Source organism: Phyllostomus hastatus, unplaced genomic scaffold, assembly GCF_019186645.2.
Source record: "Phyllostomus hastatus isolate PE091 unplaced genomic scaffold, TTU_PhHast_1.1 phas_contig_29, whole genome shotgun sequence".
Taxonomy (NCBI): Eukaryota; Metazoa; Chordata; class Mammalia; order Chiroptera; family Phyllostomidae; genus Phyllostomus; species Phyllostomus hastatus.
This window is the reverse complement of record NW_025333835.1, coordinates 47,235,521-47,252,770: the sequence shown is the minus strand read 5'-3', so window position 1 is coordinate 47,252,770 and position 17,250 is coordinate 47,235,521. Positions and strand designations below refer to the sequence as shown.

The 17,250-nt window shown below is 60.2% G+C and overlaps 1 protein-coding gene across 1 annotated transcript in view; it reads right to left on the bottom strand.

Moving 5' to 3' along the window:
- FREM2 (FRAS1 related extracellular matrix 2) overlaps positions 1 to 17,250 on the bottom strand; it is an 83,914-nt gene that overhangs the window by 28,306 nt on the left and 38,358 nt on the right. Inside the window, exons 3-6 of the mRNA XM_045838991.1 lie at positions 15,440 to 15,586; positions 14,661 to 14,891; positions 8,031 to 8,156; positions 6,516 to 6,767 (exon numbers count right to left, since the gene is read on the bottom strand). Coding sequence (XP_045694947.1) covers positions 6,516 to 6,767; positions 8,031 to 8,156; positions 14,661 to 14,891; positions 15,440 to 15,586 — 756 coding nt within the window. The remainder of the gene's footprint in view (positions 1 to 6,515; positions 6,768 to 8,030; positions 8,157 to 14,660; positions 14,892 to 15,439; positions 15,587 to 17,250) is intronic.

Below are 17,250 nucleotides of genomic sequence, written 5' to 3'. Positions count from 1 at the left end.
CTCTCCCAGCACCAGGGGCCCCGGGGTGGGGGCGGGGGAGCGGCGGGCGGGTGGCTGCCTCCGCAGGGGAGAGAGGGGCGGCTGGGTGGCCCTGCGAGCCGGGGGCGAGCCCCCCGGGGTGGGGCGGGGGGAGTGGGCTGAGTCACGATGAGCCCCGGGGGCAGGGCGGCCGCCCGTCTCCACGTCAAAGCTCTCCCTCTGGGGCCTCCCCTCGGAGGCGGGAGAATCTCCCAAGCAGCGCCTGGCGGTCCCTCGCAGCCACAGCGGCCGGTGGGAAAGCGGTGTCTTTGCTCAGCGCTCACAGCGCCCCTGCGACAGAGGCGCGGGCCACGCTCACCTCGCTCTCACGGAACAGGGGGGTGGGAGGGGAGGTGGAGAGATTTGCCGAGGCTGCGCATCAGGTGGCCCCAGCGCGTCAGACCCGGGGAGGGCCCCTCCCCGAGCCACCGGCCCCACCTGAGCCAGGACAGGAGTCTCAGGGCAGAGGGTGGTCTTCCCGAGGTTACGGGATGGAATTCTCATCACCCAGCGAGTCAGCCCGTGGGGGTTTATCGGAGACAGAGAGAGACGGACAGAAGGGCACAGAGACAGACACACGGCGTCTGTCACCCTTCGTGAGCGCACGGGCACGGCCGGAAACGAGCCCCAGAGGCACGGGGGGGGGGGGGGGGCTAAGTCCCAGAGCGGCCCCACGGTGAGACAGCAGGGGGTCACCGGGATTTCTTCTTCTTCCTCCTTCCCCTCTCGCCCCCCTCCAGGTCCTTCCCTTTCTGTCTGCGGCCGTGAGCTCTCATTGCACACTCTGCACTGGGCGTCCCAGCGGCAACGGCAGGTGGAGGGTCCCAGGTGACACCCCACTTCTCCTTCACAGCCTCGAGGACCCCCCTCACTGCTAACACACTGGGTCAGGACCGGCAGCGCCGCGCTCCAAATGCGACCAGCATCCCCGTGGACGGGAACAGCCCCAGCACCCACGGCGGTGCGTGGAGCCCGGCGGGAGAGCTTCTGCGGGCGCCCGAGGCTGGGGCCGGGGGGCGGGGAACCCACACCCGAGTCACGGACACCGGACAGAAACACGGCGCAGGGGGGAAGGCGGAGACAGGCGGCTGGCACCGCGGAGGCGCGGGGGCAGCTTGTTGGGGGCACGGGAGGGGGCGACGTTTGCAAAGGGAAGAAGAGCCGCGGACGCAGGCGGCGCCGTGGAGCCGCCGGTAAAACACGCCGTCGGACCCAGGCACTGGCGGCGACGAGCACAGAGAACCACGACGGGCGGTCCCCGCCCTAACGCCGAGACGGAACCCAAGACGCCAGCCGTGAGCGGGTTGTGCTCGGCCCCCCTCCACCGGGCGACCGACTGTCTCACGTCTTCGTCCGGTTCGCCTGTGCAGACCGGGTCCCACAGGCGGGGCAGTGCCTTTGGGGGACCTGTGACCGCTGCCGCGACAAGGAGAGAAACCAGCAGGGAACAAGAACGGCGGAGGAGAAAGGGAGTTTCCTGACGTGCCGAGAAGCCAGGAAGGAGGAAAAAAAGGAGAAATCTACATGAAGAATCTTCACGTAAAAAGCCCAAAAGTATCACTGTAATTAGAAAACATGTAAATGGTTAACATCCTTATTTTTTAAAAGTGTGTTAAATTGGCTTAAAAAATAAACACCTAAAATTGCAGGAAAATATGAAAGGTATAAGGGTATATGAAACACAGATTAGGCCGAGGGAGACAAGGCAAGGTGGTAACAGCAGGCTAACAAAAGTCCAAGTGTAATTTAAAGCAGAATCATTAAAAAACACGAACTTTACATAACACAAAAGGACAGTCCACCATGATTGTAACCTTGAAATTGTACAGAAATGTATAAAGCAAAATAGGTAAGATTACAAGAAAATACTGATAAAGAATATTTACCTCCTTTGCTGTATATTTCCTACATACATTTAATTTGCTATACATTTAACATTTTCCCCCAAATATTTTTGTAAATAGGAAAAGAAAAAAGAAAGGAAGAAAAAACCCTGGTGAACTTCCTTCTCTCTTTAAAAAATCAGTTTTAAATAATTTCGACAAGGCCTGTACTTTGCTTCCAAGAAATACTTAAACGCACCAGCGACCTCACACGCGGTCTTTAGGAAGCATTCCTGGAATTCCTGGTGAACAAACACACTTCAGGTGTGTATTTAAGGGGACGCGTAAGAGTCTGTATCGCAGGACAGGCGTGCTCCGACAGTTCTCTCCCCGCAACCACACTTTTCCGGGAGAGAAAGGAACAGCCGGCACACGTCTGGAATGACATTCGTGTGAGGACCGCGTCCTCCTGCGACTGCAGCCGAGAGCTCGTGGGGAGACTTTCTCCAAAGACAAAAGGTTGTGAGAGGGTCTGCTGCCCGTCAGCTTCCCTCCCAAACTCTGCTCTTGTGTTTTTTGTTTTTTTTTCAGGGATAATGCGAGTTTTAAAATTTTAATTTAAAGAAAGTTAAACAGCCCTAGCTGGTGTGGCTCAGTGGATTGAGTGCCAGCCTGCAGACCAAAGGGTCACCGGTTCGATTCCCAGTCAGGGCACAGGCCTGGGGTGCGGGCCAGGTCCCCAGGAGGGGGCGCACAAGAGGCGACCACACATTGGTGTTTCCCTTCCACTTCTCCCTCCCTTCCCCTCTCTCTGAAACTAAATAAATAACATCTTTAAAAAAAGTTAAACAATCCTTGGTTGTTCACTCTCCAATAGCCTTTCAAGGAGGTTCTGCGAATGTTCCTTATTCCACAGACACTGTTGGGGACCCTGCCTCCTAGGAGAGGGTTGTTTGAAGCTCTTTCTGTTTTCTGTTTCGACCCTGCACGGTACCATCTGGCGTAACAAAGGGAGGGAAGAGAAAACCGGTCGTTTCCCCACCGCCCCCTTCCTGTCCCGTGTGGTGGGTGCTCTGCTGCGCACTGGAGTGTCTGTGCTCTCTCCACCGTGGATAATAAACGTTTCCCTTCTCTTCAGGGCGAACCTGAGAGGTAATGACAGACGGTTGGGGTCTCCGCGAGTTAACGAAAAGGTCTGATACATCGACTCCAAAGTCAAGTCAGAAGGAGACTGGGGAAGGGTTACTTCATCATCAGGGGTAGGGGGGGAGCGGGCCTCCTCACGCCCTCGGATGCCGTCGGCCGAGGACCATCACCCGCGGCCCCGTCCCTGACCAGCAGGCGTCCGGCACCGGCTGCGGCACCAAGAGCCCCGCCATGTCCCCCTTTCCCCGCTCAGTAGGTCTTCCGCACGGGACTCCCCGAGGCACGGCCCTCCCCGGACCCCCCTCCAGCGGTGCGGTCCTAGGCGCATCACCCCCGGTGTTCGAGCCCCACCTCCTCTCCTGTGGAGGTGGGGAGACCGAGGAGGCCTCACAGAGGTGTCGCCGACCCTGAAGGACGGCTCCTGCCCAGTGCGCCCACCGCACGGGCCAGCGGGGCACGGCTCCCGATACACGCTCATCACGGCTGTTACCGCATCATGTGGGCGACTGTCCAACCCTGGTATACCCAGGGCCCAGCGCCAATGACGCCCTTTTTTGTTACAAAATCGTAAGCATGACATTCTGTAACGCAACACCACCACACTCAAGCACGCCGCAGGGCACTCCAGGTGACATGGTCAAAGTAAACCTGCACATTATCATGCCCACGTCACGGCCACGTCACCAGCCACACTCCAGCAGGCGTCACTCCTGCCGGACCCCGGGTTCTGCTGGACCCCGGGTTCTGTCCCACCTGAGACTGGGTGCAACAGTGAACGCCAGGCCCGCTTGGAAACGGAGGACAGACTGACTGGACTAAAGAGCAGTTCGCAGGCTCTTACTGCTCAGACTGATCCCAGGCCAGGGAGCAGCTGCTAGGCCCCTCCGTCCAACGGCCGGGTGACAGCGGAAATCCAGCTGCACCTGATACCCGAGCAGCGGACCTCACGTCTAAGCAGCTCGGGCAGAACTTTCCGGAGCAACGGCGATGCCTCTTTGCCACCTTCGGGCGGGAGACCGACTGTCGGGTTCGGAGAAGGGCCTGGGGTCACTCAAGAAGGCTAAAAGGCACATGTTTCGTTTTGAAAGTTTTGGCATTTTGTCAACACACTCAATGTATCGTTTTAAACCAGTGGAGGCTTGTACTTTTTGTCTGAGAGCTATAAATAGTATAAGACTAAGGCTGTTAAGAAGGGTAGCCCCGGACGACCTCCCTGCTGGCGTGGAGAGGTTGTCCCTCCACTTACTGTGAGTTTACTGAGCACCCACTACGCCCCGGGGCTGTGCTCTGCAGAGTGTGCTCACTGGGCAGAGTGAGAGGGTGAGGAGCCCCTGCCTTTGCGAAGTTTCTGGTCCCGCGGCTGCAAGAGCGAGCAATCCGCCCCCCCCAGCCCCCCGCCCCGGTGAGGCTGCAGTAGTAACAGCGGCAGCATCAGAGCACTGGCGTTCTCGGTGCTTCCCAGACACGAGCTCCTCCATCCCCCACACCGTCCCGTGAGGTGGGGCTCTCGCGTGAGACTGCGTCCTGGAAGGCGCCCCCTTCCTGCGCGAGGAGGGGGAGCCGGGGTGGGACCCTGGGCGGCGCGGCTGCCCCAGCAGGCCCTGTCCCCGGAAGCTTGCAGCCATCTGATTGCCTGGACGGCGCCCCCCAGTCTGACGGCGTTGCTGATGTTGCAACATTGCGTCTGTCTCCTGGAGTGAGCAAGCAAACATCCCCTGCGGAGAAGACTTCGTTGGTCCCCGCGGTAGAGTGGGGCAGACGCAGCGCCCGGCGTTACGCAGACGCGCCGACCCGTGCAAGAACCTCAGCGTGCGCGTTCCGCACGGCAGTCTGTTGACCGCGCAGGCTGGGTTCCCTGGGAGGACGGCGGCGCCCCAGAAGTGGGAGGGAGGCGCCGCGCAGAGCAGATGGTGCGCTGAGAAGGGGACCCCACCGCCCCCAGCCCTCCCGGCCGCCAGCTGGCCTGCTCACAACCTTATCTCGCGCGCGCGGGATCCCCTTGCAGCCTGAGCGAGGGGGGAGCCCCGGCTCTGTGGCCCTGAAACCGATCCCTCCGAGGGAGTGCGATTCTCTGAACACGCAGCCGCGGAAGGAGAGAAAGAGCCGGTTGTTGGCACCGGGAGCGCCGGGCTCTGTCTTTGTGCCGGGCTTCCTGGGCGGCGGAATGGGCGGTCCGGGAAACACCCTCCTCCGGGGAGGGGAGGCCGGACACGTCCGCTGGTCCGGGTGAAAAGCAAGCCGCCCCCCCACCCCCACAAGGCCTCTGCCCGGGCCCCCCCTCTGCTGCCGGCCGACAGAGCCCCCCTCGGCCACTCCCACAAAGGACGGACGGTCACGGCCCCAGCGCGGGTGCGACAGTGCCCAGCGGTCTGTGCGCTGGCAGCTCCCACGACTCGGTGTCGGCGTTGGTGTCGTAGGGACCGGGCCTCCCTGGGCCCCGGGCCTCAAGGGAGGCCTGGGTGGGAACGCGGCAGAAGCGTGGCCACGGCCCAGGTCTCCCAACGTCTGGCCCAGGAGGCCGGGCACTCGGTCTTCCCAGGAAAAGACACCCCGGCCCGACTGGGCTGCCCGCGGCGCCCCAGAGCCAGCCTCGCCCCCCTGACCCCTGCGACCCCGGACGCTTTGCGGATCACACCACTCCGCCCTCCTGTCTCCTCCTCACGGTCTCTGCCGTGGAAACAAACTGCTCTTCTGCGACCAGTTCTGCCCTTGGCTTTTCTCCTTCTGGACAGGTTGGAAGCATCCTGGCCGAGGTCTCAAACGTCTTCCCAGGCCCCACCTGTCGCTTAGTAGGTGCGCAGCAGACACTGGCCCTGTGGTGCGCGTGGTGGGTGGGATTCGATTTTTCTTAAGCGTTGCCAGGCATTTCGAACGTGCAGGTTCACTTCGCTCCGGGCTTGTCTTTGAGTGCTGGGAGACCGACGTCATCACTCTCAACGCCCCTCCCGCGTGGAAACCCGGTATAAGGTCGATCATTCCGTGAGTTCTCGCGCCGCCTCTCGGGGTGAGACGCCCCGAACGCCCGCTGGCATCCAGTGAGCCCTCGGGGTCGCCGGCCATCCCAGTGGCCTGAGACGGCGGCCGTGCTGACACACGCTCCACGGCCAGAAACCCGCTTTTCCGTCTCCCGAATGTTAGCGTCGCTCTAACGCGAGCATTCTAGACACAAGATGTGGTTTCCCCAAATCCGTGAGCTGCGTGAGCTGGCCCTTCCTCTCCGGGACGGGCCCAGCTGAGCTGACAAAGCCCGCGCACCACTCCACGGGTTCCCTTCCCGGTGGGGCTCCCGCTCAGAGAAGGCTTCTCTGATGTAAACGAGCTTCTGGCCGGCTGAAATGAGTCCCACTCACGCAGGGCTCCCTCTGCGGCCTCCTGCTCACCCCCCCAGAGTCACGTGGGACGTTCCGCCCAGACGGGGAACAGGCTTGAACACCGCCCCTCCCTGAGGGGCCTCCCGCCCACGGCCGTGGGGCCTGCGCCCGTGCCTGCCCGGCAGGGGGCCGCCTTTCCAGGGGGCCCGGCACTCACCGTCACGTTTGTCGGGGACGATCGTCACCCGGGCCCCCGGGAACTCGGGCCCGAGTCTCCCGCCCATGGGCATGCTCAGAAGGACCTGGAAGGTCTCCTCCTCCTCGTACAGGGAGTCGTCGATGATCACGACCCGGCAGGCTTTCTCGCGCTCGTCCTTGTCGAAGCGGAGGACGCTGGTGTGGTCCTCGGGCCTCGAGATGTAATCGGAGTAGGACAGCACCGAGGTGGGCACCGTGCCGCTGGCCGAGCCTGGACGCGGGGGGGGGGCGGGGGACAGCGTTTGGCGCTGACCCGGCCACGAGGCCGTGTCCAGAGACAACAGCCTGTGACGGTCAGCTCCTGTCTGTGAACGAACGTGGCTGGACACTGCCCCTGGTCACCGGCCTGGCACCGCGGGTCAAGTTCACCACGGCCTCAAACCAAGGGCAAATAGTCCATTTGAAATGTTTCCTTTTTTTTTTTTTAAACATTTACTTTTAGACAGAGGGGACGTGAAAGAGAAAGAGAGGGAGAGAAACATCCTAGTGTGGTTGCCTCTCGAGCGCCCCCTACTGGGGACCTGGCCCGCAACCCAGGCACGTGCCCTGGCTGGGAATCAAACCAGCGACCCTTTGGTTCACAGGCCAGCACTCAATCCACTGAGCCACCCCAGCCAGGGCTCAAGTGTTTTCCCTACTTCCTGCCAGGGGCCCCTTAGGACGACCCGGTGAAACAGAACAACAGCTGCTGCTAGTCCATGTGCTCTGTGTGCCGGCGGCCTGCCGGCTGTCTCCTGCCTCACGGACCCTCTCCACCGCTGTGCTCTCTCGGGCTGGGCTTTGTGCGTCTGGTGATCAGGGATTACAGAGGTTAACCCCCTGGCTCTGGGACCCCGAGTGGAAGGCGGGTGCCCTGAGGTCTCCTGCTGTGGCCGCCACCCTCCTCTGCCTCCCCTCTGCCCCCCCCGCACGGGCAGGGAGCTGGCAGAGTGTCCGCCCAGACAGCAAGAGTGTGCACGGCTTCTGCTTCGGCATCTCGGGACATCTGTCCACTTGACCCACGGACAGTGCGTGTTCATTTTAATTGTGTGTCCCGTAAAATCAGCTTCCTACAGGGCGCCTGCCCGTCAGCACAACAAACGTCTGAAACTGGACTGAAATGAATTTCTGAGTCGTTCACCATTAGTGTCTTTCCCGGGGTTGGCATTTCTTTGACACTCTCTGTTTTGTGTTCCTTCATTCTGGAATGGGGACCCCCTTCTGCCTGAGCGGCCTGGGGTGGGGGAGGGGCCTCAAGGTCACGGGGTCCACAACGCACTCCATGCTGGAGTGAGCAACCGAGGGGACCCGATACTTCTGAGCAAGCGGCAGCAGAACCCGCCATTGCTTTTATTTTTTCTCATGAAACTTATAAAGTAAAATAAAATGCTCCGCTCGTGGCCGGAGGCCGTGCCTGCGCCGTGTTCGAGGGGCTCACGGCTGACCCTCGGGGTGGGGGTGGGGGTGGGGGTGGGGGTGGGGCCCGCCGCGCTACCTTGCTGCGTGTAGCAGACCACCATCAGCTCCTGGCTGGCGTCCCCGCTCCTGCGCACGGGGACCCACAGCTCGCCGACGTCTTCCTCCACGGAGAACTCGGGCTGCGGAATGAACACAGTGGACTCTGCGGAGAGAACACAGCCACAGCCGCGTTACGGGTGCCTGAGCGTCTCGCCGCAGAAACAGTCCTGCAGATGGAGGCTTCTGCACCGGCGGACTCCCCCCGCCCCCCGCCGCCCCCCGCCTGGTCTTTGGGGACAGCCCCGGGCCGGGGAAGGGGAGGGGGGGAGGAAGCCGAAGCCGGGATGAAGCCGGCGGGCGCCGGGCCAGTGAACCCCTCGCCCAGAAATAAAGCCCGAGGTCGCTGCTCCCTCCAGAAGTCATGTCCTTCCCTGCCGGCGGGTGCTGCCGGCCGCGTCCTCTGAGCCCCGCTCTGTTCTCGGGGCATGAAGCCCCCCCTTTCCCACCGCGCAGCCACACCACGGCGCTGGGGGAGACCTCACAGGCCACCTGTGCCGCCCCCTGCTTTACAGACGGGGAAACCGCTCGCAGATTTGAGCGTGCTTCTCCAGGACCCTCCCTGGTCCGTCGGTTACAGCCCGGGTCTCGTTAGGTCCGCGGGTTCTGTTCCTTTCACCCCAGCGGTGCTCCTCCTGGACGACTGAAGCAGCATCGTGCACCGCTCGACTCTCGGTTTCCTTCCTCGTCGTCCTTCACAAAGAGCGGTCCCTTTAGGATTCGTGCACGGGCGCCCCAGCCAGAAGGGCCAGCCCCGCCCGGGCGCCCCCCGCCTCCGCGGCGGTAACCGCGACACCCGGTCCCCGCGCTGTCCTTGTGCCGTGAGCCCCGGCGACTCATCTTTACGGCGCCCGGAAGGCCCGCTGGACAGCAGCAACGGCACCGAGTGTGGGACACACTCTGTCCGACGTAAAACTGCGTTTAGTTCCGCAGAGCGTCGGTTCAGGGATTTGACGCGAGAACCCCGAGCGGATGCTTGGGTGTCTGCCCCGGCCGGCGTCACTGAAGGTCTCACGCGCGCGGGAGACGCCCGTGGGTGTTCCTACGAGGCTCAGCCGCGCCGCTGCTCGCGGCTGTGAGGGGCCGCCACCCGAGTGGTGGGCGCGGCCGGTCCCCACCCGCCGGGGCCGGGCGGAGTAGAGGGGGCGTTGTTTGGGCCGGCCCCTGGGTTTGAAGAGCATTACTCGGGGCTGTTGTGAGACGGTCACCGGGGCCCAGGGGCCGAGGCGAAGCGTGCGGCTGCGAGGCTCGGCCGGCCGCGGTCCCGGGAGGAGGCCGCGGGGGCGGGGGGGGGGCGGGGCAGCAGGGCCGGCCGGGCGCGGACTCGCACACGACGAGCCGACCGGTTTTCCGGGGGTCGGACGGGGCGCCGGAGGAAGCCGAGGCAGCAAGCGTGCCCCCAGGTGGCGCGGCCTCGGCCAGCCGCAAAGACAGAGCTGCGGGTGGACACGCGGGGGAGACGCGGAGCGTGGGCTTCGGGGCTGGGATCCACGGCTCCTTCTGGGGCGCGCGCGCTCAGAGGGCGGCGTCTTCGTCCTCGAAGCCTCCGCGGCGACGTCAGATCGGCCTGGGGGGGCGGGGGGGGGGGGGCCCGCGACCCTGGGTTTCGGGGGGCGGGGGGGGGGCCCTGATGGGAAATGCAGGTTGGCGCGTCACCGGCGTGTCGGTGGTTCGGGGCGAGGCCACGTCGGGACGGAGGGCAGAGACGAGGACGACGAGGATGAGTCCCCGGGACCAGCGTGGAGGCCAGGGCCGTGCAGACGGCGGAGCCCGGGGGCGCTGGCGGCGGGCCCGCCGCCCCGAGGAGGAAGCGCAGTCCTCTGAGGGCGAAGTGCCGGACAGCCGCGAGGTTCCCGGGCTGTCCTTCCGACGGCTGGCCACTGCGGGCGGGCCCTGCTGTCCGCTGAGCCCCGCCCTGACCGCGGCTCCGGTGTCGTGCTGTGCCCGCAACAAGGACGGCCTGTTCGCACCGTCGCCGCGGCTCCGAGGACGTGGGTCGCAGAGGGAGGCTCCGTGACCGGCGGGAGCGGGCCGGTGGGCGGCGGTGCCCGGATTTGACCCCAGCAAGTCTGTCTCGGAGGTCACGTTCGCAGCCGCCAGGCTGCCTTCCCAAAGGAACAGCAGGGGCGTCTGGGAGCATCCTGCATGCCCGGGACACTAAGGGGCTGGACCGAGGTGGCGAGAAGAGAGAGATGGACGTTTCTGCTGCGTCTCGGGGGCAGGGAGCCGGGGACAAGGGGCTGGAGAATTCTTCCAGGGACCCTCCGTGTTTCAGAAGCGCCGTGCACGCAGAGATCACACGCACACACGATTTTATTCACACGGCGTTGCAAAAGCACGGGGCAAAGCATATCATGTAGAATGTGCCCATTAGTGAAGTTACCAAAGCGTTCTGCAAGAGTGTGGACGTGTAACGCACACATTAGCGTGCACACGGGGGCGCTGGCCGCAGAGCGGAGTAACAGAGGGACGGAGCGTGTCCCGTCCCAGGAGACAGCCGTGTCCGGAGGGCGTGTGTCGGAGGGGGCGGCGGCCACCGTGCGGGGAGAGCAAACTCCGCACGGAGTGACCGGGGACCGACTGGGGCGCAGGGGCTGGGGGGGTCACCCTCTCAAACCCGAATGGTGGTCACTTCCATGCAGCTGTTGTTTCTTGAAATCTCTCACCTTTTGGACAATGAACTTGTGCTGATTTTATATTTTCAGATGGGTTTCATTATTCTTTATTTTGAAGCCTAATAAAGTGAATGCATTTCAAAAAATTGGTCAATGTGACCATATGTGATGAATACTTTGATTTGTAACTGATGCTTTTATTCTTAGGTTTAACTGTCCTGTAAGTTTAGTGAAAAAAAAAATGACTTCTGTTCTCAGAAATAAAGTAGTTGTAGCTACATTTGAAAGGGAATGTTCCAGCTGACCTTTTCTCATTTATACTGAATAGGTTAAAAAAAAAACACCCCACCAGACTCTGCTAAGAATCTGATAGAAACAAAATCCCTTCTTCACTTCTTGTTATCGCAGAACAAAGAGGGTAAAGAAAATGCTGTGTGTGGATAAGGCACTGAGTGTGCGTTGTTTGGAAACAGCCTGGCGCACTCAGAACCTTCTGGAAGCCATTCTGGTGCACCTCCAGGCTACGCTGGTGCCCAGAAGCCTGCTGGGCGAGGGGAACCGGATGCAGACTCGGTCCCTGTTGTGTTTGAACTTGGACAGCTCTGCCGCACCTCTGAAACAGGTGCGGTAAGGTCACCTAACTTCAACAGGGGCTTGGAAAGAAACCAGTGAGGATGATGAAAACGTATCTAAATAACGTAAGTGTAACAATCCCGTGAGGACACGGGAGTTCCAAGATCGCTCCTCCACATCAGGCCAGCACGTTGCTTAGGTGCCTCTCCGGGTCATCTTCGTATTACTGCGTGTTTTCCTTTGTGGGTGTAGAAACTTTCAGAACGTTTCAAGTCGCTGAAAGAGTTTTATTTTGCACCTTTTTTTTTTTTCTCTCATCCACTCTACGGTGCCGGAAACTGTGTCCTGGACTTGTAACAAGTATCTTGTCTGAGTATTTGTTTGCAACAAAGAATTGTTTGTTCTTCTTCCTGGGGTGAGCAGCTACAGAGTTCAAAAACAAACACAGGGTGACCCCGGCCGCTGGGGCGGGGGGCTCGGTGGGTTGGGTGCCGTCCCGCAAACCTAAAGGTCGTGGGTTCGGTTGCGGTTCGGTCCCCAGTGGGGCGTGTGCATACGAGAGGCAACGGATCGATGCTTCTCTCTTGCATAAGCACCTCCATGTATGATTACTTTCATGGTGAATGCAGATGCGTCTGTATTTAATAAAATGCACCAGCTGTACCTAAATCATGACAAGGCAATGCAAACAAGTGGGTAGAGAGCATTGCAAGAGCCTGTTTACAAACATGTGAGAATCCAGGACACACCCGTGCATGCGTGTGTGTGTGTAGCGTGTGTGAAGCTTGTGTGTGTGTGTCAGGTGTGGGAACCAGCGTTCTGACACCTGACACACCCGAAGCTGAGAGCACCCGGGAAACTGCAGGAGAGATGCCTGACGCGCAGCACAGGCCGGCCGGGCGGGGGCGGGGCACGGAGACGGGGGAGGAAGGATGGTTTGTCGTGTGCGGGTGCCTGCACGGCGCATGCCCAGTGAGCTCCGTCATTGCCCTGGGCACCCGCCACGGGGCGGCAAGGAGAGTGTCGGGAGAGTGGGTGCCTGCTGCGTGGATGCAAACTGGAGAGCGGGGAGAAGCAGCCCCCACCCCAAACAGCGCAGAGCCGATGACGGCGCCTTCCTGCCCCGAGGACGCCGCGCTCGGGCCTGGAGGTAGAACCTCCCGCTTTGCTGCAATCGCCCGCCACAGGCCCCCCCCCCCCGCCCCCGCAGGCCCGGTGCTCCGTGATCGCAGGGACCGTGTCTCTCCAGCTCTGGGCTCCCAGGGCGCAGCGCCGTCCGCACGCGGCGCACCTGTGCGCTGGGGGCGGCTCTGCTGCCGCGTGAAGACGTCTGGCCGCCCGTCCTGGAACCAGCGTGCGGGCGGACGGATGGACAGAGAGCTCACAGGCACCACGCGTCTCCCGCGAAGACTCGCAAGAGAGTTTAGAAACACACGCTGCCCCCCGAGATATTTGAGAAGGGGATCCTTTGTGGCAACGAGGAGGCTGTTTAGTCTCTTCAAGTCTAGCGTGACGTTTATGAGATCAGATGTAAGGACACTCGTGTTTCACGTTTCCCGAGAATGCCGCCAGGCGAGGATAATGAAGTGTCCCTCCATCTGCGCATCAGGAGGCCTCACCGAAGCTGCCTGGCCTGTCTCAGCGGGTCACACAACTGGAAGTGGTGCAGCTGGGACTCGAACCTCAGGTCTTGTGATGTCGAGACCACTGGTCTCCAAGAAGACCTGGGGCACAGAGGCATAATGGGGCACGTGGCAGTGACTATGGGGGGGCCACCGCCGGGGAGGAGGGCTGCACGTCCTCCAGAAACTTGTCGGACGCCTCAGACGGTCCTACCGTGACATAAAGTGATCGAGAAGTGCTCTTTGGTAGCCTGCAAGACCGTAGGTTGTAGGAGGTGTGTGTGTGTGTGTTATTGTGCGTACATATTTCGTGTTTTATACCCCACCTCCCAGGCCTACTAGAGGTAGAGCGTGTCTCTCTGGGCTTAGAAATACGAAGGCACAGACGGGGTAACTGTCTCAGTGCCTACAGTAGAGTGTGGCATTTGTGCAACTTGGAGGATAAAATGTCATGAAGTGGCTTGAAACAAACTCTGGCGAAGGGGCCAGTTCATCTGCACTAACTCCGCCCTGGAGGAGCTCTGTTACTGTTACTCCACCGCTCACCCCGCACTTGGGGTGACTAAGTAACCAAGTTACTCAGGTAACCAAGAAATCCTGGTTACTTATCCCTCACTCACAACCCCCGCACTTGGGGTAACTAAGTAACGAAGTTACTCAGGTAACTAAAATCCTGGTTACTTATCCCTCACTCACAACCCTGCACTTGGGGTAACTAAGTAACCAAGTTACTCAGGTAACCAAGAAATCCTGGTTACTTATCCCTCACTCACACAGTGAACGCTCACGCCGTTAAAGGCTAACTAACGTCCTTCGTGGAAAGCATAAACACTGGAGCTTCACCTGGAACCGAGGGCGGGGCCGTTGGTTACACAAACACAGCCAGGGCCCGGGTTCCCTCTGCTCTCTCTCTAGTGGTTCTCGGTGTTTTAACCCGCGGGCTTCCACACATGCACTGGGGAGATTGTATCTTCGCGGTGCAGCGAAGGGTTTTCTGGCTGACAACAGCAGCAGGCTGGCAGCAGAAAAGAAACTCCTGTCTGGCTTCTGACGGGATTCCAGCTTCAGAGGGGCCTTTCCAAGCTTTTTATAAATGCCAGCCTTCAAAAGCCGTGCAACCTCCCCCCCGCCCTGCCAGCCCCCGCTTCAAGGAGACGAGCCAAGACTGTAGAAGTTGGACAGGAGGAGGGAGGAGAAGGTCGAGTTACACATAAAAGCAGTGGAGTTTACTTTTAGCAACGCCGGCCAAGGGTGTGCATTGACAAGCAAATGTAATCTATTAGAAATTAAAAGCGACGGCTGCAAAACTTCGAGGAGGGGGAGTAGGGGCGGGGCGGGGCGGGCATGATGTAACCAATCTGGAGACACACAGCAACATGAACATCTTGGGCCGCTGGCTGAGGGCAACTGGAACAATGGCGTGTCATGTGCGGAACAAACCCACCCCACAGTGACCTGATTCGTAAACTATGTGTTTAAAGCGCAGTTTTTAAAGACTGTTAAGAGACTTTAAAAAGGGATGAATTCATTGAAGAAAAAGGAGATGCTGATTGTAATGGATAAAACTGCAGCGAGAGAAAGAACGTGTTAATGATCCTGTTCATGTCCATGAAAATAATAAGGCCCCTTCGTTAATCTCGGGGCTCCCCCTGCCCCCAGCATGGCCGAGCATTCGGGAACACGCTCCTGGGAACGGCTCTCCACGGAAAGCCCACACACTGAACACAAAACTCCCCGAACAGAGTGTGGGTCCTAAGAGCCCCGCCCCCGCAGCAGCCCCCGCAGCAGCCCCCGCCTTACCATCCCCGGGGTCCACGATCTCCACCGTGGCGGCGGCCGGCGGCTCCAGGGCGGCCAGCACGGGCTCGGACAGCACCACCTGGAACGTCTCCGACCGCTCGTGCGCCCCGTCGCTCAGCACACGCACGCGCCACGTGGCACGAGTCTGGCCCGGGTTGAACTGCACTTGCTTCTGCGCTTTGCCCTTGAAGTCCTTGTCCTTCTCCGCCGTCCCGTCCCTGGTGCCGATGCCTGCGCGGAACCGCAAGACCCCGGCCTCAGTCTCTTGCCCTGGGGCGAGGACGGGTTCCCTCGGTGGCCTTTGCGCGGGGCTGGCCGCTGCGCCTCACGGGTCACCGAACAGTTTTTTGTTTACTGTTAGAGCGGCCTTCACCTGCGCTGTGCGCGGGTATTTCCGAGGACTTCCATCTTACGGATAAGCGACACACTTGCCTACGCCTCTCTCAGATCTAGTGACATTAACTTTTTAAAAAACTTATCAGTGATTGCTGCCAGTTTGGTAAAGTTACTATTAGCAGGAGGATCCCGTGTGGGGGTGAAGACGTACATATTTTGGTTCATGTTTCTGGTTTTTATAGCCTTTTGTGTCTCGATGACTTTACTCCTGACCCAAAACTGCGTGTGTGTTTTCTCCAGCTGTTGGAGGCCATTTCAGCGCCAACATCTCCCTAAGCGTGAAAACGGGGGCAGGGACCTAAACACCTCTGAACCGCTGTTAGACGCCGGGGGACTTTCGCCAGACCGCGGGGTTCTGGGCCGGGAGCGGGCGTGGCACTTACTGACGAACGAGGTCTCTCCCAGGTAGCCTCTGCGCTGAAGGACCACGTCCAGGAACCTGGCGTCCTCGTGCACCAGGTAATAGTCCTTCTCGAGGGAGATCCAGGCCCAGGTCAGGTGGAAACGCTGCTTGGTGAGCTTGTTCCCGCCTGGAAAGCAGAGGAGCAGAGAACCACGTCAGGGCCGGAGGGAATGACATGAAAAATCCCGCATACGTGGGTGACAGCGCCTGACGAATCACTGCAGCTGCCTGGTTTGATGCCCAACCCCAGACTCTGCCCGTGGAGATGCGGCTTGGTGTTTGTTCGGTGGCTGCCACCCTGAAGGGCAGTAACTGCCAGAATTACCCACAAAATCCCTCGATCTTTACGAGCAGGAATGGGCAAGGGGGAAGGAAGCGTCTGAGGTTCATCGTCAACTCAAGCAGCCGCGTTGCAGGATGACCCAATTGCCACAAGGTGCCGCTAGGGAGCAGCCGTGTCTACCCAGAAGGCGGCCTGGGCAGTGAAAACACACACCCAGCTCGGCGAATTAACTTTTTCTGGTTCGCTGAGCAACTGGGTGGAAGGCTTTCATTATAACCACTTAAGAAAAAGCAAATATCCCGTCTCCGCCTCCCCTTTCCACTCGATTCCACTCCATTCCGTAGCACAAACAAACAGCCCTTTTCACCGACTCCACTCGACTCTGAAGACAAAGCGGCCCCCACCCCCTTCCCCCCCCTCCAAGGGGGGAGCCGCTGCCGGTTTCGGGAGAAAACAGCCCTTGTGTGCGACCCCTCTGATGTGAGGCTGCTCCGCCAGGTGAGCCAAAGGAGGAGCCTTATCAGCTGATCACTCTGCACGACCCCCCCCCAGGCCCCCCGCACTTCCTTTGATCTACACCCATTATTCCAGGGCAGGGTGGGATGCCTGAACGCAGACATCAGGACCTCTTTTAAGTCTTCCTGTAACAGGGTGGGGAGAAGCCCAAATAGTAAACAGGGGCAGGCGGGAAGCCCAATCTGAATTCCAGCTTCCTCTCTCCTGAGCGCCCGCCCGTGCAGGGGTGGAGGGAGCGGCGTGGGAGGAGAAGACACGGGAGAAAGGAGAGACAGGAAGAGGGGCCGACCTAACACACCGGCACCCAGAAAGCTGCCCGAGGGGAGACGCGGCGAGGGAACAAAGAGGGGAAAGTGCCGGCCTTGGCTGGAAGTTTAAAAATAAAAATTGCAGCGATTTGGAGTGAACCATTCATGTGTCCTAAAGATCGAAGAGAGGACCCAGGACAGCTGAGATTCTGCAGGGACAGCGGTTTTCTTGGTTATTCCTCTGTTTCCAATCAGAGTAAACTGTAATTCTTTATCCGCAGGAGTGTGTCTGCTTCTACCTGCCTGAGCACCCGGGGCGGGTGCTGGGCGGACCCCCTGTTCCCGTCTTCATGTCCCATGGAGTTCCTGGGGCGCCCCGGGACCACTCCCTCCTTGACCGGAGAAACCTCCGCAAGAAGTGTGGTTTTTAGTAGCCAAGTAGTCAGGTAGCTAACTCCTGCGTGTTTTATTCCTTTCTTGTATGTTTATTGATCTTAGAGGGGAAGCGGGGGGGGGGAGAGAACATTGATGAGAAAGAACCACGGTTTTGTTGCCCCCCATATGCGCCCCAACCGGGGATCAAACCCAAAACCTGAGTCTGTGCCCTGACAGGGGTCGGACCCACAACCTTTCGGTGCACGGATGACACTCCGACCAACTGAGCCACCGGCCAAGGCGTTTCACCCCTCTTTCACGAGTGTCGGCTCACACGCACACAGCACACACTACAGTTTCATTTGACTC